This window comes from Sinocyclocheilus anshuiensis, unplaced genomic scaffold, assembly GCF_001515605.1.
Source record: "Sinocyclocheilus anshuiensis isolate Anshui unplaced genomic scaffold, SAMN03320099.WGS_v1.1 scaffold1320, whole genome shotgun sequence".
Classification (NCBI taxonomy): domain Eukaryota; kingdom Metazoa; phylum Chordata; class Actinopteri; order Cypriniformes; family Cyprinidae; genus Sinocyclocheilus; species Sinocyclocheilus anshuiensis.
In genome coordinates, this window is record NW_015544236.1 from 476,742 (window position 1) to 500,683 (window position 23,942).

General features: G+C 38.5%; 1 protein-coding gene across 1 annotated transcript in view; it reads right to left on the reverse strand.

Annotated features, from left to right (window-relative positions):
- The window catches only part of atp2b2 (ATPase plasma membrane Ca2+ transporting 2), a 97,118-nt gene that overhangs the window by 36,887 nt on the left and 36,289 nt on the right, over positions 1–23,942 (reverse strand). The window contains exons 4-14 of the mRNA XM_016498364.1: positions 19,807–20,064; positions 17,103–17,228; positions 14,308–14,433; positions 12,964–12,996; positions 12,235–12,327; positions 10,101–10,142; positions 8,616–8,780; positions 8,276–8,490; positions 5,839–6,081; positions 621–862; positions 146–380 (exon numbers count right to left, since the gene is read on the reverse strand). Of these exons, the coding sequence (XP_016353850.1) occupies positions 146–380; positions 621–862; positions 5,839–6,081; positions 8,276–8,490; positions 8,616–8,780; positions 10,101–10,142; positions 12,235–12,327; positions 12,964–12,996; positions 14,308–14,433; positions 17,103–17,228; positions 19,807–20,064 (1,778 nt within the window). The remainder of the gene's footprint in view (positions 1–145; positions 381–620; positions 863–5,838; positions 6,082–8,275; positions 8,491–8,615; positions 8,781–10,100; positions 10,143–12,234; positions 12,328–12,963; positions 12,997–14,307; positions 14,434–17,102; positions 17,229–19,806; positions 20,065–23,942) is intronic.

Here is a 23,942-nt window from a genome sequence, read left to right on the forward strand (position 1 = left end):
AAAAATTGACCCTTATGACTGGTTTTGTGCTCCAGGGTCACAAATGATGAGGCAGAGGTCACATTACAGGTGTGCTCTCCTGATGCAAAACATTATATACAAATTTGTGAAATACGATATGATGAAGCGTGAAGACATTTCTCACCTCAGGTCTGACAGGATCCTCAATTCCAACAACACATATTGCGGTCAGCTCAGTCAAAATGTTGTTCTCGTCCTCCCAGTTGGGCTCCGGGTCTGCAGGAAAGTCGCGGTAGGCCACGCAGATGGTTCTGAGCCCATTGCAGGCCATGGGTTCGATTACTTTCTTCACCATCTCGTCCCTGTCCCTCGGTCTGAAGACGCGGGGTTCGCCCGTCTCGTTCAGAATGACACTACACCTGAAGCCGACACGTTCACATTAAAATACAAGGCCCTTCATTACAGCAATTTCTGACTTTCTGAGGACATTTCTTCATTATGTAATTCCGCAAAGAGCACATCTAAATGATTCCAGGCACATGAAGCTACAGTAATTCAACATAATGTCCCTCCAACTGCTATTGAGACACCAAAATGTTTTTACGGCAAATTGCAGGTTCGAGAGCTGAAGCATCAGAGAGCAGATGAAAGGCGCTCACTTTTTAAGGACGATTTCGGACGCTCCTTTGCTGTACATTCTGAAGCTGCCGTCTGGAAGCTTGATGACGGTGCTCATGGACTTCCGCACGGAGTTGAAGGTGTACACCTTGTAGAGTTTCTCCTCTGGGATCTGGTTCCGGATGGTCTGGTAGTCTCGTTTCAGGTCCAGGACCAGACCCAGCAGGCCGCACTCGGTTTTGTTGCCCACTTGTTTGGGAAGACCTCCTTCCTTATCTGGAGGCTGGGATGGAAGAAAGCCAAAGAGGTTTTAGATACCTGCTGCATGGTAACAAGCTAAATAGTGCACTCTGTTCTGTTCTGTGAATGCTGACGATCGTTAAGGGTCGCATAACTGACCACCTGTCTACAGGTAACGGCAACCGTTGCTTAGCGACCTGCACTCATGATGGGCTATGCTGCATCGAGCGTAATAAATTATTTTGGTAAGTTTGCTGAGGTCATTTACGAAGTTTCTTTGCAATTCATCACAGCCGTATAAACAGCAGAAGGTTTTTAATATTCAATTCCATGGTTTGCGTTTGTTATAAATCTCAAACACTAAAGTATTAATCTTCTGCCGTCGATTCTTAACGTTCACTTTTCGGACTCCATTTAAGGCAAAGCAATCTCTCATTGTCACTGGGAGTTCAAAGTGAACTTGTAAAATATATATTAACTAAGGTCAGCTTGGTCTTCTATCTTTCAATCATGTTGAATTGCAATTGGCCTCTACCTTCTTGCCTTCATTTACAACTTACTTCATGCTCCCAAGATGCATTGTGTCCAACAGAAAACAGAACCCGTGCTGAGCTAGATGGCTCTTCATAACTTTAACACTGTGTCTTTCCTGCAATCACTGGTATTTAATAACATGTCTGCAATCCCACTCCACAAAGGGGCATGTTTCTCTTAAAACATCTATATGTGATCCAAACCGTCTTTCAAAGAATAAGTGTCTGCATATACGTACAGTATGAAAGCCCGAAAAAGCTTAAAAGAAACAAAAGGTCCATATTATTTTCAGACCACAAAACCAAATCAAATCTCACTGTCTGCAATTTGCTTGAACAAAATCCAGCACCCAACACTACCCAGCTAGAATTTCTCCAGGGAATTTGATTTCATTATTGATGAGAAGAAATGCTGAAATGCCCATAGAGACTTTGATTGTGAGTTAACTTTCTGATTTACTTTTCCAGCATTTCTCATAACTAGGCTTGACAGGATCCAACATGCATCACTGCTGCATTGCAATGTAGCGTATGCAAGATGACTCACAATGTGCATACAGTAGAATTTCTGTACGCTGTAGCGGAGAAATTGAGAAATTTCAGCAAACAAAACCAGTGTACGTGTTACACATTTTGATTTATGTCTGGGCATCAGACTGTGACTGGCTTGTTTACACGTTAATGGCCTACTGGGTAATCGAAAGTGGACCATTTAATTCCCAGGGCAGAGAGAGGGTGGAAAAAACAGAATTATAACTAAAGCTAAATTACGTTTTTTTTTCCACAAGAACTTTACTAACTTCACTAAGTGTACCTCAGAGGAAGAAACTACATTAAAAAGTATCTCGTGTTTGCTCACCTGGGTCATTCAAGACTGCTCATGCATTTGATGCGGATTTCATAGCACCCCTCGGAGAGGTGCTGGCACGCAAAGCTCTCCTGAACAGCTGTCTTCTCCCTGGTCAGCACGCACTCCTACGAACCATGGCATATGGCAAAACATGCTCTGGCAGCACTACTTCCTCTTTACGGCCCTATTCGGCTCCTGCGCTCCACACGGGCCCTCGATCTATTCTCCTTCTCGCTGCAGGAGCCGCGGATGCCCTCTTGTGTCCCCTAGAAGGTCATTTTCATAGCCCCTCTTTGATTTCACAGTGTTACCTACACTGACAGTGACAGCCCCTGTCTCAGGCCATGAGGTGAGCTCTCTGCCAAAGCTGATTGGCTAAAATGAATGAGTGGCAGCCCGAGGCATCGCAGAGAGACTTTGGCAGAGACCCTGAGCCACATGGAGCGGCTGCAGCCGGACAAACGACTTTGCCCAAAATGAAAATGCCCAAAACTTATCAAACACGAGACAGCGAGATATTTCACCTTGTCATGAGCACGATGAAAAAACTGCTCCCAAAACAGTAGGGCAGTATTCTTTCCAGCATATAGACTAGTGTTGGGTCTAAGTCCAATAAGTTTAAATTCACCTGAATATGTTTTGAGTCATTCGAATTCATTCATAATTGCACTCGGTTCCAGACTTGGTTCCTAGTCCGGCATCGAGTACCCCAACTTTACATATGACTAGTGGCAGACGTTTTGTCTAAGCATAAACCTTAGAAAACCATGGTTTAACGATGGTATCAGATAGTAAAACTAGGGGTCGTGAACTCTCTTTAACTCAATCCCTAATCAAATACATCTAAGAAATCAAACCTAAGTCTTCAGGATTGCTTGAAAATTACAGAAAGGTGTCTTTGATCGGGAATGGAACTAAACTCCTTGGACAGTAACTTCTCCCATCCCTAATATACATTATGGAAGAGACTGTGACTTTGCCAAGTCGGTCTTGACTAAAAGCTATTCCGGCTTGTTTTAAGAGTTTGACAGGACCATAAAATGACATCCCTGAATATGTCTTACCACAGTACTGAATGATGTCCATATTCATGCACCATGGTACCTTTATACTGCAGGTAACAGGCATTTGAATGGAATCATATGGTTCTGTTCACAGAGTCGTTCATCATCCTGATGACAGAAACCAGAGTGTTCAGTGTGGAGTCACTGAATGGACCCGTTCCCAGATTCCCAAGCTGAAGCCCAGAAAAAACACATCAAGCATGAATAAAACACATGCAACAATGTGTTAATCGCTAACCGATACTCTGTGCTCAAACAAACCTCTTAAAAAGATGCAAGAAAGGCTAACTGCATCTGTCTTTGGTGTAACTAAGAATCCAGAGCTTACAGCCGATGACCTACTGAACAGTCCTCAAACACACACACAGCGCCGCATACGGACATGTAACCTCCAATCAAGAATTTATGGGAGCCCGGGAACATGGCATCAGTGTCAGACCCGACCTCTCCAATCAGAGGGCCAGAAGGTCTGACGGAACAGTTGGTAGAAGCAACCTGAGATCAGAGCGACAAGAAGTCTCCGCAGAGCTCAGACTACCGGCTGAAGTATCAGTGTACATGCCAGCAGCGTCACCTGTACTGTGTGGCCTACTCCGATTTCAGGATTCCACTAACTCTTTCGTGGCTGAGCACCAGCCACTCGTACTACTGAGACATGCTTCATAACCACTCTAAATTATGAATGCTAAATCTATATCAAATACAGGTAAAAGTGTGTTGGTAAAACCGTGCAAATAAGCCGTTGCACCTAAAAGCACGATATTCCGATATAGCATAAATCTAGCAGCACTGAGATGGGAAGGAGAGTTTGGAAAGTTTGCTGAAGGAGCTCACAAGTGTTGGGTGAGGAGAAGGTCATGCATTAATTACATAATGGAGCAGCAAAGCACAGTAGCTTGGGGGGATCTCTCCAGGGATAAAGAGTTCTGCTCATTTCAGTTTGTGTTAAAACAAGACGTCTGGAATGATATGCTTATCCAAGTCTTGCTTTGTAAGGTTATGAAAGCTCTCGGTACTGGTCTCCAAGGACGAGTTCTGTAAGTAGTGTTAGTGTGCTGTGCCGTTCAATGGGTTTGCTTTCAGTTTCTATGCTTCTTAAACCGAGATACAGAACAGATCTGATTCCAGCCCCCAGAACCTAGAGGAGCTCACGTGTTCTGATTTTCATTGTCTCATTGTCTCAACTGTTTCCTTGCAGACTGCTCATTTTTGGAAACCAACCCAAACTGGTGCTCCAAAATACACAGCAATTATTCTGCAGCATTCTTGGTCCTCAAAGAACACACAGCACATACGGAAATGTGTACATGAGAAGGCCTAACGCAAACACAGTCCTGATTCCAGTAAGCTAGGATTTCATCGGTGGGTTACTCTATGTAGGACACCACACTGTAGGTTTGTGATTTTTTTTCCTCGTTTGGAATTCATAGATATTGCTTTCCTATTGTGATGCTGAATGTGATTGTTCAATTTATATAAAACTGAAACAACTGTATACTTTCAAGGCACTGCAATTCAAACAACAATGAGTTTAGCCATCTCGAAAATTGATGTTGGTAGTAATGAAGAAGCAAAAATGTGCTAATATTGCTGAAGCTCATCTGGTGAGCATGGCATCAGAAACACCAAATCATTGATTCAGTTACTAGAGTAAACACACACTGATTCAATGTCCTTTATTCACTTCAACGATCGTTTGTCAAATAGGTGTAAGCAGCACTCTACCTAATGCTGTCACTTTTGTGATGCTATTATGGTGCTTTTATTTTCTTTTTAGAGGATGAGCAGAATGCACATTCTGCTAAACATCTTCTTTTGAGTTCCACAGAAGAAAGAAAGCCATAGTCTTGGAGGATTTGCCTGACGTGAGGGTGATGTTTCATGTGTTTCTGCAGACCCTAGTGTATTGCACTAACTGGTCAAAAAAGCCATTGTTTGGATTACATAAGCAACCACTTAAGAGTCTATGATTGGGTCATTATTGCAGCAATTAACACTGAATCCAACACTAAACTGACTTGAGCTAAAAAGTGATACTATTGTCTTTTACAGCTGCTTTACAGAAGAATCTGAATTGGCTCCATAGTTGAGCTTCCATAATGGATTCAGCTATTCTGTGGTTTATCACCGTGAAGCTGCTTTGACGCATTACAATTTTAAAAAGCGCTATAGAAATAAAAGGTGACTTGACTTGAATTAATGTCTCTGGCATATGTTTGGCAACAATTTGTTTAACTGTATCTAATGCAATGTGTAGCGTTTCATTTCTTAAAGAGCCATGCTGGTAGATGTATCCCATGACCATAATCCAGGGTGACAATGTGACAAGATTCATCTGGTTCAAAATGTGAAAGAGTTGTTCAGGGAACATGATATGTTGCATAAGGCTGTCCAAACAATGCTATAATTAATGCACAGTGCAATCAAAGATAAAGGAAGTCCAACAAATAGTGTGCAACTTTTTGGCCAGGCAGTCTATATAAGTAATAACATTAAAATCTATTGTTGCAAAGCAGTTGTTGCAGAAATAACACCAGTGTTAGCCAAACAGCTGAAGGTTTCTATGTCTTACCAGTATTTTAGTAGTGTAGGCGCTGTTGAGGGATATAGCGTTGACCAGTATTTCCAGAGTTTTGGGTGGGATGGAGCTGGGGTCTGGTATCTCCTTGTAGTGGACATCGCCCACATAGCATTGCACTGCTGTCATTCGGTTGGTGGTCAGTGTGCCAGTCTTGTCTGAGCAGATAGCTGTGGCATTGCCCATGGTCTCACAAGCATCCAGATGGCGTACCAAATTGTTATCCTTCATCATTTTCTATAAGCACATACAAAAGACAAAATAGTCATATTTAAATGTGATGTAACCACATGACTGATACAGATAACTAGCTAATACAACATCTTCTAAACGCGTCTAAAAACTGCTCTGTCCTCTACCTATATGAGTACCTGTCGACATAAATAACCTTCTAAGTGAAATGGGACATAAAAAGGCTGCAACTGTATTTTATTTTTTTTTGAGGATGTGTTCAGGACATGTTGGAATTACTCTACTGTAAGCTGTTCACACAGCCAGACAGAAAACATTTATTTCTAAAATAATTTCTATTGCCATTTTTGGAATTACACCGACACAGATCCATAGGCAGCTTTGATGGTAATAAAATACATCTGTGTATGCATAATAGCTACCTAGTGACTTTTACCTGTTGAGGTTCTTATGCGACACCGCAAACATCAAATGAGAGAGTTCAGAGATTTCATGAAATTCAGTATTTCCAATTTGTAGTTATACATTGTGAAGTAATCATTCATGAATGTAAAGTCAAAAAGCACAAAATTATGGCAATTTCAACATGAACAGCATATCGCTCACAGTTGGATCTATACACTGGTTGTTGACTGGATTTTGAAATGTGGGTCTGACATTTTGATTGGAAGCGACAAGTTATGAAATTTTATTAAAAACAAGGGTAACACTTTATTTTAAGGTGTCCTTGTTACACATGTTACATGTACTTACTATTATAATAACAATTAATTATGCATAATTACATGCAAGTAACACTAAGCCAAACCCTAATCCTAACCCTAACCATATAGTAAGTACATGTAGTTAATATTACTCAGTACGTAAATGTATAATTACACTGTGACAAGGACACCTAAAAATATAGCGTAACCAAAACAACAAAGTCAAATATTTAAAAAAATAAATAAATAAAACAAATGCACATATAAAATCAGACTCAAATCAATTTTCATTTTATGCTGACTTTAAAGTGAGCATGCACAGGATGTGGGAGTCAATTTCTGCTGAAGGCAAGCAGAAATGAGATAAACATTTATAGAAACCTCTCTGATATGATTGCAAATGAGTTGTCCAATGTGATTTAATCATCAACTGGTTTAACGGGTTCATTGAAAACAATCATCTCATTCATGTCATTTTGTAATGGAGGAAAGGTTTCCCAAAATAAAAATAAATAAAGCATTTTAAAACTATTAAAACTGATCCTATGATACCCAAAATTGCTGTCTGCACTGTAAAAAATTAGTGTAATTTTAACGGTAAAATATTGTAAAAACACAATGGAGAAATGGAGAAAAAAACAATGGAGAAAAAAAACTGCAAAAGATCTAACTAGAAAATGTATGTAATTTTACTGTAAAATGTTGTTAATTGTACAGTTTTTAGAAGTAAAAAAAGAACAAATCAACATAATTTACAGTCAAAAACTGTAAACTGACATTTACAGGATTCCCTGCGTGACACTCCACATTTAAAGTATTTTGTTTAAATAATCATGTTTCTTAATAGTTTTAAATTAAATTTAAATTTTAAATTGAGATTTATGCATCATCTGAAAACTGAATAAATAATCTTTCCATTGATGTATGGTTTGTTAGGATAGGACAATATTTGGCTGAGATACAACTATTTGTAAATCTGGAATCTGAGGGTGCAAAAAAATCTAAATATTGAGAAAATCATCTTTAAAGTTGTCCAAATGAAGTCCTTAGCAATGCATATTACTAATCAAACATTAAGTTTTGATATATTTACAGTAGGACATTTACAAAATATCTTCATGGAACATGATCTTTACTTAATATCCTAATGATTTTTGGCATAAAAGAAAAATCTATAATTTTGATCCATACAATGAATTGTTGGCTATTGCTACAAATATACCCCAGCGACTTAAGACTGCTTTTGTGCTCCAGGGACACATATCAGTACCTTTGGGTTTTGTATTACATCTGTTGTTGTTTAATGATTATTGCATTATTTAAGTGTTGTGTGTTACCATATTTGTAAATTACAGTTCTATACTGTAAAATATACAGTTTGTTCTGCAAATGTGTTCACAGAAGCTCCCAAAATAAAATTGTAAAAACTACTGATTTTTTTTTTTTTTTACAGAGTGGGTTCATGTAATATCAAATTGTTAAACTAGATCTAAATATGCTACAGCCTAAACGTTCTTCATGTGGAACACATTTACCTTCACCGAGTAGGCCAGAGAGATGGTGACAGCCAGCGGAAGGCCTTCAGGAACAGCCACCACCAGCACTGTAACGCCAATGATGAAGAATTTGACAAAATACTGAATGTAGATCGGCGTACACTCCGGCAGCCACGGCCTCTTCAGAAGCACAAAGTTATCGATTGCAAAGTAAAGCACCAGGATGATGACTGTAATGGCAGACATCACCAAACCTGAGGACCAGATCACAGCAAACATTGCATTAGTGCATGGCGCTCCACTGCAATGATAAAACAGCACAAAATACAAAACCAGTGTCAAACCCTGATCCTCCAAACAACCTAAAAACACGTCGCACCTGCTTTGCCGATCTGCACGGCCAGCTTGGTCAGTTTTCCCTGCAGAACGGATTTCTCTTTCTTGGAGACATTGGCTTTCTTCTTCTCTTTGTCATCGGCCTCTCCGCCCTCTGCGCTCTTCAAGGGCTGCATCTCCATTGCTGCAGCACCGTCCTGCTTCTTCACTGTAATGATAACACATGTGGGTTATGCGGCGTCTGACCTTTGCTCACTTCTACAGCTAAAGCTGGACCTTGACTGTACTGGCCATGTAGTCATTGTGAGAGAATCACAGAAGAAAAGAACCATACTGTTGGGTTGTTTTATGTTTGTTTGTTTGTTTGTTTGTATATTAATACTAACTTGGACATGTTGGCGACTAAACGTGATGTATGAATGACCATTCTGAGCTACTAGCCATCACTTTTTCAATATTCGAAAAGAATCATTGATCTTCAGGCAATACGTTATCACCAAGCCACCAAATTAATATGTTATTTTGTATGTCTACATTAATCTGTCTCAAAGGGAACACGAGCCGGTGAATGAATTTCACATTTATCCAGGAACTCAATTAGAGGTCAATCGTGGTATCATTACATGACTGAGACACGTCTGCTCTACTGAAAAACCGTTTCATGGGATCTGATGACAGACGCTCCGTATCAAGTTTATATGGGACAAAGGATCTTGAAGTCCCTTTATTTAAAGGGATAGGTCACCCAAAAATAAAGCTCTGTCATCATTCACCCTCATTTTGCTTCAAACCTGTATCACTTTCTTTCTTCTAGCTATGTAAACCAGTAATAGCTACACATTGTAGCTTTGTTACGGTAAACAAAAGTTCTGCTTAATATCTACTGTCTAAACCCATTTATACTGTAAATGGAGCTCACAATCTAAGTTACTCATACATAAAGTTTATACAAACTGTTTTTCATGTTGGGAATATCAACATATAACACATGGACTACTTATAAAATGTAAAACCTTTCGCATACTTGCAACTCTGGAGACCTGAAAATGATCAGAAACTTGATGACACAATGCCTTAACCAGACTGTATCATGAGAATAAACTTAAGAGCAAATTTACTGACAAATGTAAATGCAAAGTATTTAATACTAAAAGCAAAGTCAGTTGCAAAAAATGAAGCATCTACTGGCTGAACACATAAATTAAATACATTTCTCTTGTCGATATTTGCATAGACTAATTTATTTTCACCATTCTTTGAAATATACAGACACCTCTGGATATTTTTGTCCATATGATGAATAACCAAAGAGCAAAAACAGCTAGGCTACAGATCACTAAAAACTCCTTTCAGAATTCAAATGGTCCGAGATTTCGACACAGACAGAAAGTGTGAGGTTATCGAGAGACCCTGACGCACACATGAGAAGCAGAACAAACAGATGAGCTGACATCTGAACGCGCCAAAGGAAAGGAGGAATAAAGTAATGGTGAGCGCTCAAACCAGCGGTAAAGTGAAAGCAGGTTACCTTTGGTCTGGTTGTTCTCCATATTTCCATCCTGCATTTTACCTAAGATGAAGGCATCCACAGACACAGGACAAAAATAACAGAAAGCAGACGATAAAACATTCATCACATGGACATTACAGTGAAATCAAATTAAAAAGGAAGACAGAGAATGAGTAATTTATCAACATCATTGTGAGTCACATACATAACACAGAGTTCTTTCATAATGAAGTTCTGAGGTGCATTATGGGTTTGTATCAGTGACATAAAATATCAGCTGAGTTCATTTACTCTGTTGAGGTATAAATGTTATGTTACAAATCATTACTTTCTTGAATGCATGTATTTGATATTGAAGTATATGCAGTATGTGTTTGTTCAAACCAAAGTAGTTCAGCTGTGTGTTTTCATGTTGGTTTTTTGACAGGAATGCCATGGAATATCTAATATATGTAGAATCTACACAACATTTTAAACACTTGGTAGTCATTCCTAGGTTGGTCACTATGATTTGTCATAGTGGAAGAACTATGTAGTAATCATTCAGATATTCCATGGAGGAGAAATGGAGGAGAAACACTCAACACAATGAGGACTAGAGGAACAGCACAAGTCTACTGGACATGCAGGAGAAAGAGCCATGCAACACCACCGGAGCAGAGAGGAGGAGAGCCACCTCACCACAAGAACAAGAGCAACCAAACACACAAAACCAATATCTATCTATCTATCTATCTATCTATCTATCTGTCTATCTATCTCTCTCTCTGTCTGTCTGTCTCTCTCTCTGTCTGTCTGTCTCTCTCTCTGTCTGTCTGTCTCTCTCTCTGTCTGTCTGTCTCTCTCTCTGTCTGTCTGTCTCTCTCTCTGTCTGTCTGTCTCTCTCTCTGTCTGTCTGTCTCTCTCTCTGTCTGTCTGTCTCTCTCTCTGTCTGTCTGTCTCTCTCTCTGTCTGTCTGTCTCTCTCTCTGTCTGTCTGTCTCTCTCTCTGTCTGTCTGTCTCTCTCTCTGTCTGTCTGTCTCTCTCTCTGTCTGTCTGTCTCTCTCTCTGTCTGTCTGTCTCTCTCTCTGTCTGTCTGTCTCTCTCTCTGTCTGTCTGTCTCTCTCTCTGTCTGTCTGTCTCTCTCTCTGTCTGTCTGTCTCTCTCTCTGTCTGTCTGTCTCTCTCTCTGTCTGTCTGTCTCTCTCTCTGTCTGTCTGTCTCTCTCTCTGTCTGTCTGTCTCTCTCTCTGTCTGTCTGTCTCTCTCTCTGTCTGTCTGTCTCTCTCTCTGTCTGTCTGTCTCTCTCTCTGTCTGTCTGTCTCTCTCTCTGTCTGTCTGTCTCTCTCTCTGTCTGTCTGTCTCTCTCTCTGTCTGTCTGTCTCTCTCTCTGTCTGTCTGTCTCTCTCTCTGTCTGTCTGTCTCTCTCTCTGTCTGTCTGTCTCTCTCTCTGTCTGTCTGTCTCTCTCTCTGTCTGTCTGTCTCTCTCTCTGTCTGTCTGTCTCTCTCTCTGTCTGTCTGTCTCTCTCTCTGTCTGTCTGTCTGTCTATCGCTCTGTCTATCTATCTATCTATCTATCTGTCAATCTATCTATCTCTCTGTCTGTCTCTCTCTCTCTGTATGTCTGTCTATCTATCTATCTATCTATCTATCTATCTATTATCTGTCTGTCTGTCTGTCTCTCTCTCTCTCTATCTATCTATCTATCTAATATGTCTGTATGTCTGTCTATCTATCTATCTATCTATCTATCTATCTAATTGTCTGTCTGTCTGTCTGTCTATCTATCTATCTGTCCGTCTTTCTGATGGTTTTCCAACATATTAAAAACACTACACAATAAGTCAAGATATTCTTTTCGAAACTCAAATGACTGAAATGTAAAATTAGGTGAGGTGCAGTTCTTATTTGAATAAATGCTCAAGTCTCTGGACTATTCTGGTAATAGTCAAACAGCCTATTTCAAGCAATGGAACAATCTGCTGTTGGCATACGTATAAAATAACGGAAGAGAAAAGGGTAGAAGAGGGAGGAGAACAAAAAATGAGTGAGGGATTAGAGGTGACATGCACTGAGAGGAACGCACAGTCAGCAGGAGAGGAAGATCAAGACAACTGGAGGAGGAGGAGAGGCGGAGCCAGTGAGGGACGGACAGCAGAGAGCTGCTCAACCTACCATTGACTAGGCTGGTATTACCAGGGGCATTTGCGCTTGCCGCACCATCGGTAGCTATAGTTGCGATGGGGTGTGAGGAGGGATGGGAGCAGTCTAGCCATAATAATGAACAAAAGTAGCATGGTTAAGAGCGTCGTTACCACGATTAGTATCTCTCAATATACTGCTGTCAACTGAAAGGCGATGTTAAAAGAATGACATCGATGGAATAAACACTGCAACATAAGACAGGTTACAGATAATATGGTAGACAAAACAAAGTCGAGGCACAAAACGACACAATGATCAATGGCACAAATAGCTGGCACTGACAGATACCCGTCATTTGAGAGAAAATTTAAATTGCTATGTTCACTACCAAGTAAGTAAATGATTCAACAGGTGATTCAAAAAAATAAAACAACCAAATAAACACATGCTTCCAAATCAAATCCAAGTGCTTCAATCACAACACTCTACAAGCTGTAGGGTATCAGACTACCAGGCTACAAAACCGCAATCAATCTATCCGCTCTTGAGGGAATAAGCCTGGGTTACATCACAACCTCCTGATCATCATCTATGCAGGATCATGGATAAAATGCATTTCTGTAAATACTTAAAAAGAGCGTCTTTTTAAGTGAAAGATCGCGGTTACTAAAGCGGGGCTTGGGAGGGCAGAGCGGGTTTAGTGGGGTAATAAATGAGCATTACTGCAGATATCCCCGGGTACAGAGATTCATACTCTACCTGCCAGCTGATGGCCATCCTCCAGAGCCTGACCTGTGGCGGTTTGCAGAATAACACACACATAAGGCCTTATGCTGACAAACGGTGCGGGTAGCACATGCTACCCAACCAGAAACAGCACATTTTCAAGTGTCAGTCTGAAGCAGCCACACGGAAAACGACAGTACACATTCTACCCCAAAGCAGTCTCTGATTGGGACAAAATGAGCTGCATGGTTTTTTTTTTTTTTTCAATGAAACTTGTCTCTGCTGCGCAAAACTTATTGTCACTTGGGTGTTTAGCAGGGTGTTGCTAGGGTTTTCTTAAGTCCAATCAAAACGGCACACACTCCTCAATTTGAGGTATCAAACCTGTGGGATGAGCTATGCACCATAGTTTAATTCTTTAAAAAATCGATGAGCAACAGTAAATACATTTACTTTTCACTTTAAATGTTCTGACAACACAAGGAGAGTTTTATCAATTACGTATATAAAATTTCCATCTTTTACAATCACACTGTTTTAACACTAGCATACTAATAAACTTGAGATGCATGTGACGCGTATTTGTCAGTCATACATAAAGGAAACTTAGTAACTTACTAATAAACTGAATCTGTGATATAACTACGCAATAACCAGACATATTTATAAACAAAGAATCCAATTAGTTTCTCACTTGCTCTTAAAACACTCCCTCATTTTTGCTTATACAGATAAGAGTAATACATCTTTCGAATCTGTAAAGACTACGTTTATTTGTGTGCACTCACAATAACAAAACGTTGTGCTTTTGTAAAATAATGAAAGCAAACAGGATGCGCTTTCTGCTGTCTCGGTCTCTGTGAACTTGAGCGCGAAACCGAGAACAAAGAAAGCACTAGTTTATCAGTGAATTATTAAATTGTTAATGCAGCTTCCTTACTATTTTTCCCTGACACATTTATAATCATTACTTCTGCCGGTGTGCTGTGGCAAGCTTTGTGCATGCGCTTGAGCGCTTATTAGGCTATGTATGCAATTAAAGGGCCATTATTATGATTTAAATGGTTTATTAATAAACGTGATTAGTCGACTAATGCTTCAAATGAATGACTACTAGTTGAACAGAAAAATCTTTAGTCGAGGGCAGCCCTACCCGTTTCATTTACGTAGGATTGGGAAACGTACATCATATTAGTTTGTGTTTTATATATGTTAAAACTGAGTAATCCAAACAGATGTAAATTCAATTTAAGCCTAAATATTTTTATACAATAATAGCTGCTTATCATTTGACAGGAATTACATGTACAGAAGTGTCCTGGGCAGATGTAACGCAGCTCTGTTGAGGTTTTGCCCAGCTGAGCTTTAGTTACGCACCTTTCTTCTCTTTTTTCTCTTCCTCCTCTCCTCCAGCACCGAGCAAAGTGAAGATGATCCCAGTCTGAGAGTTCACTCCGACAGCCGTGACCAGCATTCGACCTGAGCCCTCCATCACATGGGTGCCTGGTGATTCAGTTAACCGAGCAGTAAGTCATGGAGAAACTGTAAATAATAGCAGGCCGCTCTGACCTCAGCACAAATGACACAGTGTGTGACGTCATACACGCACACCACAGACTGCTGTCTGTCAACATCCATCCCTCATGCACAGTGTTGGGGAGTAACTAGTTACATGTAACGGCGTTACGTAATTTAATTACAAAATAAATGTAACTGTAATCAGTTACAGTTACTAAGAAAAAATGTGTAATTTAATTACAGTTACTTATGAAAATGTTAACGATTACTAGTAAAAATAAATACAAATGTTAATCCATTTGCCAAAAAAATAAACAAAATACATGGTTACTGTACTTTTACTATAATAAAATCATGGTCAATTTTTTTAAGGGAAAAATATAACTCATGTTCAGTATTATGAATTTTCTATAAAAATTAAGTTCATATCATATAAACAGACACTAATGTTTCAAAAAGACACCAATGTTTCAGGAGTTTAGTACAAAGAATAGGACACATGCTTGTTAGATAACCATATTTGGGTTGATCTATATGCTTTTATTTTATTTTTTAAATTAACTGTTTTTTTCCCCAAAGTATTGTTAGATGCAGTGTTTCCCGTATTTATGCGAAGATTTGGTTTCAAAAACAGTATCAGTAAACTATTTCTTATGATTTTAAATCTGCATTGAACTTCAGATCAATCTCAAAGTAAAAGGCGGTACTAAAGTCTGATTTTTTTTTAGTGGATGTGTTCAGTTATTATCATCTTAATTCAAGTGATGAAGGATTTTGAAAGTCTGACAGTAATCATTGTTGAGCACATGCTGTAAGGTTAATCCTGCATGGTGTAAATGTTTGAAAATGATTAACAGTTGAAAACATTCATTAGAAATTTAGAAAAGTAATCAAAAAGTAATCAAAAGTAATCAGTTACATTACTTTAATAAAGTAATTAAAAAAGTTACACTACTATTACATTTTAAATAGGGTAACTTGTAATCTGTAACCTATTACATTTTCAAAGTAACCTTCCCAACACTGCTCATGCACACCTGACTGGCCATGAAGCAAACAGAGGACTAGTTCACTATTGTCCTTTTTGATAAAAGTTGTAGAATCAAAGTACATTAAAAGTGTTCTCTTAAAAAACTGCATAACAATAAATGGTGCAGTTGACAATGAACAGACTATGGGCCAGATTTACTAAACAGGGCAAATTAGCGCGAGAGCCTAATTGGCGAGGAAATTTCTGTGGGTGATTTACTGATAACGCGCAAATTAAAGAACACAGACGTAACATCTCATTAAAGCTGCCAACACACTAGACGATTTTCAAATCTTAACTGATTTTAAAACCATGGGAGACCACAGACATGAAGACAGTTTCAGCCGATTTTTAGCTTTATGATCCTCTGAACGTGCACACTAGACCGATTCAACCAGACCGCGAGACCACACACTTGATGATTGTAGGAACGATTTCACAGTGACACGAGATCTCACGGAGACTCGCGAGATCAAATGTGACTAGCGAAGAAAAACAAATAGAGGACAATCAATGTCGTCAGCTGGCTCTCCCGGCACGCGTTCTGTTTCTCAGTGAAAAACAAAGTATAAAAAAGAATATAGGTGATGTATTCTGATTTCGTGGCAGGTTTGTGGCTGCTAAGTTTCAGCTATAGAAGCATGCAACATCCGGTAGGTGACGCTTGCTCGCTCTCATTGGCAATAGTGGGTATCACGTCGGAGGCAGCCAGATCAAAAGTCGTAAATATCAAACATGTTTGATATTTACGATTTCAGTTTGGGGATGCTCTGTCTCAATTGGGAGCAGTTAAATAATCGTAATGACACCACACAATAGAGGATTTTTCGGGGGTGCAAATCGGGCTTAAAATCGGCCTTAAAATCCTCAATAGTGTGTGGTCAGCTTTACATATCGACCAACACAATATACGAAGCACAGCGCAAATTAGCGTAGTCGCAAATAAGCAGAGCCGATGAGACAGGTGCGGGTGATCTACTTATGACGCAGGCGCATAAGTAAATCACCCGCAATAGTTTAAGACGTTCTTTTTTGGGGCGTTAAATAATGGTGCAAATACCAGTAATTTGACGAGCGCAAACGTTAGTAAATTGCATTGTGTGATTGATTTGAATACTCTCCTCCCATAAATTTTGCGTCTGAAAGGGGAACTCCTACAAATGCATATTCAATAAGGTCAGGCACAAAAATAACTGTGTCCACGCCTTTTCAGTGCTAATTCTTCACTGCACTTCTTTAGTAAATCCTGACAGTACTATTTTAACGGCAAAAGACGGTTTGCGCTGGCACAAGCTGTTAGTAAATCTGGCCCTATATTTTGGTGTGTCATTATATGTTTTTAATAGATACATTTAATAAACTATTGGATAACATTATCATGAAGCTAGTTGCTAGTTCAAACACATGAATGACAGCATGACTGTCCCAGGTTTTGTTCGGTCCTATCTCAGAGGTCTTGACCGTATTGATTGTATTAAACCAATAAAATCGATCAGAACGTCTTCATTCTGACATAATCTGTTGAATTGATATTTAATTCACTATAGTATAAGTAGACCTTCAATATGTATTATGTGCAGAAGTTCACAACATTCAAATAAATATAGCAGTAGTGGGCATTCACCAGAGAGAAGCATGGGGTCTTTATCTGCAGATTTGCGCACATGGTCAGATTCCCCTGTCAGAGAACTCTCATCAATCTTCACATCATTGCCTTGTATCAAGACCCCATCAGTTGGAAGCAGGTCACCTGAACACAGAAATTCAGCATTAGTTCATGAAAATTCAAAAGGATTAGGGCTGTCAATTTAACATGTCAATTTAGAAGAATTAAATGCAAAACAATGCATTTAGCCATTCACTCATAAAATTAATGAGGAGACGTCCACACAGGACTGCTTAATGAAACAGCTGGATGGAAGAGCGCAACAAACACAACAGCATCAAACACAACAGCATCTTAAAAGTACAGTACTCATGTTGTGACGTGCTAAAAAAAACAGCAACATGGGACACAACAGCCAAAGATGTATGTCTAACACACTGTGTATATGGTCAGTGGTGTCACAATAATGTCTTTAAATGATCTTCATTTTTCTTTAATGTCTTTAAATGATCTCCAATTTATATTGGCAAAGTGATGTACTCTGGGACATCTAAGCAGCTGTTAACAGGCTAACAGCTTTATGAGTGAACAACAGGATTTAAAAAAAAAAAAACTTTAGGAGTCAAATGTCTTAAGCAAATGTGCAAGCACACCTGAGTCTTTCTTTAGCTTAACTTGTTAAATCTAATGGTCAAGGACAAAGCAGGGACAAAACTGTTTCTTAACACAGGCAGCCACTCAGGAATGGAGCATATTTCAGAATCTAATCTCCAAAGCTCTTCATAGTGCCATTGTGTTCCTTCCAATAATCCCTTCAGTTTCTCCAAACAACAAGTCTGGATCAATATTGCTTTCTCCAAAGAATTCCAAAGTTGATCCTCTAAGATGGCACTTGTCAAGCATTTCACAACAGAATCTCTCTCCAATATTTCTGACTTTACAGCCCTAACTGAGTCAACATAAAAATGACAAGGCCTGCAGTATGTTGTGCTCAATAAGGCAACACTATATTTTAGGTGTTCCCCAGGGTTCAGTATTTGGCCCTTCTGTTGTTTTATATATCAAGAGAATGTCATTTCGTTCAGAGATAATTTTGCTTTCATTTTACATCTTTGCAAAGCAGCATATCAACTCCCACACATATTCAAAAATAACGGTAAGCCTGGGACTGCTAACCATCACTGTACTAGTCAAGGAGATCTTCCCCTCTTCCAGCCTACCAAACGCTCTCACACACAGGATCGCTCCGTCACTGTCAACAGCTACATTATCTGCCTCCCACTTGTTCAGGAGATCCGAAATAACCACCAGAACCTCTCCAACACTGCAGAACCAGCACAGCCCTTTTGTTTGATAAAATCTCCAGACTAGACAGTGTTGATCAGCTTGACCAACTCTCATAATCAAACTGTAATTAATGACACAGATCAGTCTTGCTTCATCGCACAGCAGTGATGTCCAGTCATGTGTAAAAGCTCTCTTGATAACGCACCACTTAATTAGTGGACTTCAAATTACATATGGGTGAACCTTCAATTATAAATCCTGAAAAATGTACTTCTTAAAACTACATTTCATCTATTATATTATATTACATTATATTATAGATTTAGACACGTCCATGGATTTTTTTTTTAATCAAGATTTAAGGATAATGTGTATATTGTAGATACTGCAACTGATAGGTATTTCTTAGAATGTTTTTAACCATTTTTCATCACCTTTATGTCTTCAATAAATTATTTAAATGGTTTTGTAGTGTGACATGAATTGTAGTATACATATTTTATGTACTGTAGTCTCTCAATTAATATGAGCTCATAAAAGCTGCATGAATGATAATTTTAAAAGATTGAGCTCAATACTATTTAAAATTGTTTTAGATGGAGTTTAGCATGTCACACCACACAAAATGTCTTTTTAAAATTATTCTAGAAGACAGAAACATTGAAGAATCACCCATGTATACTGTACTATATACTAATATATACATTAACTACTTCAGTCATAACAGTACTTGGGATAGTTTTAACATGTTAATAAGATATGACAATATTAATGAAGTTGGTTGTTAATGTAGTTCATGCCGCTGCTGCATGAATGGGTGTACATAAACCATGTAGCAAATCTAACAGACTGGTGGAGCTGGGGGAGGTGGAGGATTTCGGAGGAACTCTGATAGTGTGCTGCAGGCCCAACTTTACACCTGGTATTAAGATTCATTTGTGTTGATCCGATCACAAGTGGACAACACCAAAGGTTGCTGCTCTCCGTATTGTTTTCTGTTGGCTCTTTTCACGTATATGTGTAAATTGCATGAGCTTATTTCGCAACATTAGATCAAAAGATCAGAAAAAGCCCATGCATACACCCATTTATAGACCCTCCCCTTAAAGAAATCAAGAAAGTGTTTGCATGTGGACAAAAGAGATGTATTAAAACAGCAGATGCAAACGGGAATGAGTCTGCCTTGTATGCTTGCGTTCTGATCGACCAAAACACATCTTAATACCAGTGTAAACAGGGCCTTACAGCCAATGCTAAACTAAAGTATTTAAATGTTGAGCTAGCAATCTCACTGCAGAATCAGTACAGAATCAGTACAGGCCAATCAGCTTGTGCCATGTAGTGCCATGTGACTGCTAGCGGACTGCATGTAAAGGACCTATAAGCCTGTGCCATTCAATTCTAAAAACAGGATAAAAAAAAAGAGGACACATACCATACTTGATTTGTGCAATATCGCCAACCAAAATATCTGCCACAGGAAGTTGGATGACCTGCCCTCCTCGCACCACCTGGAATTTCTGTTCCTGTTCGATGCGGCTCTGTAAACCCCTGAACTGTTTCTCCTTGCTCCAGTCATTGAAGGCCGTGACCAGAACAACACAGACCACTGAGAGTAAGATAGCAGCCCCCTCGATCCAACCGGCCTCCGCCTCCCCCTCGTCCTCCGCACCCGCATTCGCCGTCCCACAGGCTGCAGGAAGAGGAAGAGCAGATTTAAACATTCTGGTGGAAACAAATCCCATTAACCATAACAAACAGCCGTCAGAAGAAAGGGATACGATTCTGGTAGTCTATTAAAATCAGCAAAGTAAATTTACAATTTTAAGTGAATAATTTCCGGACCAGACGTATTGTTATAATGTGCACCTTGAAACACTTTTAAAGTGAAATATCCAGCAAGTGGTACCAAACATGCATTCAGTTTTATCCGAAAGAGGTGGAGGTGAATTGAAAACTTGCAACCCTTTTACCCATGCTGTTACAGTTTTTTAATAATAATAATAAATATTTTTTGTTCTCATATAACACTTTTGTTTGAATACTAAAATATCAAATATTTTAAAGAGTTTAAGGCTCTAATTTGTACACTATTCATAGAAAGTAACACTTCTCATGTCATGTCTCTGCATATCTTTGCATTGTAATGTAAGATGGAAAGCTAAAGGAGCCATTTCTGATAAACAAAATCACAAACAGAGACGGACACATGAAAACACACAAGACACAAATTATTTTTCAAATAATAATAAAGAAAATATATGTTTTGCTTAAACCATTTGGTTTATGAGGGCACAGGAAGTTAATATAATTGTTAATGATATTCCCGATAGATGATGAATCTGGTTAATGATATTTATTTTCATTAAACTGAAATGTAAAGGGCATTTTTTATTCATATTCACCAAAGTATTTTCACTTGGAGTGAATCACATGAGTGTGATTAAATATGGTACTTCATGCAGAATATTGCGCAAATGCAATGATTCATAATAACTGATTACTGCGTATGCATTGAGCGCATATTATATAACACTAGATTGATGTTAGATAAACACTGACAAAGATTCTGACAAATCCCATATTTGAACTGGGTAACATATTCACGACTAAATAACTATAAACCACACACTGATGAAGAAATGCATCTAGAAATCCATCTGTTTTATGATGTACACACATTCAGGTCATGTCCAATTATTTCCAATGATTTCCTGCTGGAGTGATGTAGTGTGAGGTTTGCAGTGACTCTGGGAGTCTGTCTGCAGCAGAGGCCAGTCCTGCTCCAGCTGTGCAGGATAAAACAGCAGATGCATTCACTGCAAGCACAGGAACACCCTGATTGCTGGAAAGCATTCGTTCAAAAGGACACGCTGTCCACTGTCACAATGACACAGCCACTGCTGAATACACAGGGATTAAAGTTCTGTCGCTGCGACGGATTTCCGTCAGTTCATAAAGACAGTCACTTGCTTCATTCCTGAATGATTCAGCCATTCGAACGAATCAATTGAATGAATGATTCAGTGATAAAATCAGTGATTTGCCACCACCTGCTCTGAGCCTCATTAAACGTCTGAAAATGTACCCACAAGCCAATTTGTGTTCTTCTGTGCCACCTCTGTAGTACAAATTAATTTATTAATAATAATTTCATATGATTGGTAACTTATTTGTCTTATTTTACTTATTATTATATTGCAGGGGTTAAAGCAAAAAAAAAATATTTTGACTGAAACTTTTCTTCGACCAAACCCCATTCCTCAGCCATACCTGTCACACACCCAGTTTAAGAGCAGTGTTTTTCTTCTTGTAATTAGGAGCGCTTGTCCCTAACATTTAGGAGCACCTTCTGATCAATAATCAAAAATTCTGATCAAAAATTAGCCTTCCTATTACGAGCTGACATTTGACTCCTTAAAGTGACTTACAAGAGTAATTTCTTTTTACCTCTGCAATGGCATCATTTTCATCTATGTCAAATTCAAACATTTATGTTTATAATCTTTTTAAAATTTCTATTTAAAACAATATGTAGTATAAGACAAATAAGTTACCAATCATATGAAGTTAGTATTAATAAATTAATTTGTACTACAGAGGTGGCACAAAAAGAACACAAAAGTGGCTTGTAGGTACATTTTCAGACATTCAATGAGGCTCAGTATGAACTGACGGAAATCCGTCGCAGCGACAGAACTTTAATCCCTGAATACACCAGGACACACAAAATAGCGTCTGATTCAGGAAAACTGCTAACATACACACGGTTCCCAACATTTTACATCTTGCACTTTTGTTTGGCTGGCTCTCTTATTCTTCAGCAACTCAAATCAATCACGGAGAGAGTTTTTCTTCTGCTGGCTCTAAATGATAGCATGCTATATAGTAATACCTTAAAACAGTAAAAACAGTGGAGCTCATGATCAGCCGCTGCATCTTGGTGTCCACAGACTCATCTCAGCACATCTGTGATCCTCTCTACCGCCGCACTGTTAAAAGTCCACCGCAGGTGTATAATGCATATTAATGTGCAATTTGCATACTAATGTTTATAACAAAACCATGTGAGGAAAGCTACAAGCTACTTAGAAAGTAATCAAGCTACCCTTAATTAACTACATTAAGCTTCTTTAAGGGAACAATGTCCAAACTATGTCCATGAACTAATCCAAAACATTTCACTAAATCATCTGCTATACATAAAGAAGATCCAAAATGCAAACTCTGTAAATTATTTTTGAATCAGTTAATTTAAATAAAATAAAAAAATTATTATTATTATTATTATCTACAAAAAGTAGAGATATGTAGAAGAGAGATGAGCATTTCGGAGCGTGTTTGATGATACTGTGGATTTTGTAAAACTATTTATTTATTTATTAAATACTTTCTGATTAGGATTTTTGTTGTTGTTTCTGTGTTTCAAGTGTGTCATTGAATTATTATTATTATTATTATTATTTCTTTATTTCTAAAGATACATTCCTCTCCTAACTAGCTTCATTGTAAGTTAGGTCATTTCTGTTAGTAGCTTGTAGTTTTTTTCTACTTAAGTGCTATAGGAATGACGAAATATAAATAAATACTGAAATAAATAAAGCAATACAATCGTTGATATAAATAAACAAATAAATGTAATGAATGATTGCAAAAAATAGAAAAATAAATGACTGGGTGAATATTGACATGTCCTGTGACATGCCAAACTTAATTAAAAAAAAAAAAAGCTCTTTCTTGATTTTCCTTTTATGACTCTTATTTACACTTTTTATGAGCTCATATTAATTGAGTGGAATGTTTGTACTTTTCAAATTAATTCTTTACATCACACCATTCCAAGTGAATTAGAGAAGATACAAGTGAAAATTTAAAGAAAAGGTGATCAGTTGCAGAACTTCTAATAAAATTATGTCACTTTAAATCCATAAATATCTTGAATTGGAAGAAGAAAATCAAAGGTTGAATGGTTTTGGAACAACAAGATGGGGTGTAACACATCAGGTGAGCTATCTCTTTAAATCTGATGAATATTGCTGGGTTTCAGATGTCTATTTTTAGGCTGTGCAGTAAGGAATCTCCTGATGGCGGTGCAGGGACAGAGCTGTGTGGATCTCTTCACTGTGTGCAGGAGTGTGGAGCTGTCCGCGGTGCTGAGCTTGCGTTAGATAACAGCTCGTGACTCTGCAAGCTGCACACGCTGCTGACACTTCACCAAACCACACGCGCAGTTATCGCTCGTTTGATCAGAATTCTGTCAGAGTTAGACAAATGCATGTTTCTGACCTGTTTCTGGCTTTCCGGTTTAAGCTCATTTGATAGGTTCAGCATAATGATGATCACCAAAGAAAATCATTTTGATTCTTTCCTTAAAAAAAAAAAAGTTAAGTTGTGAAGTGTCTCAATGTTTTTTTTTGTTTGTTTTTTAATGGAACTATATTATATGAGCTACATTTGCTGACTGCATTTATGCCCATGTTTTTTGCATGTTTTTGACAACCTCACGCCTCTTGTTGTTCATGGAACACACCACACCAGTACATTTTTAAAGAAATAATTGTAAATGTTTTT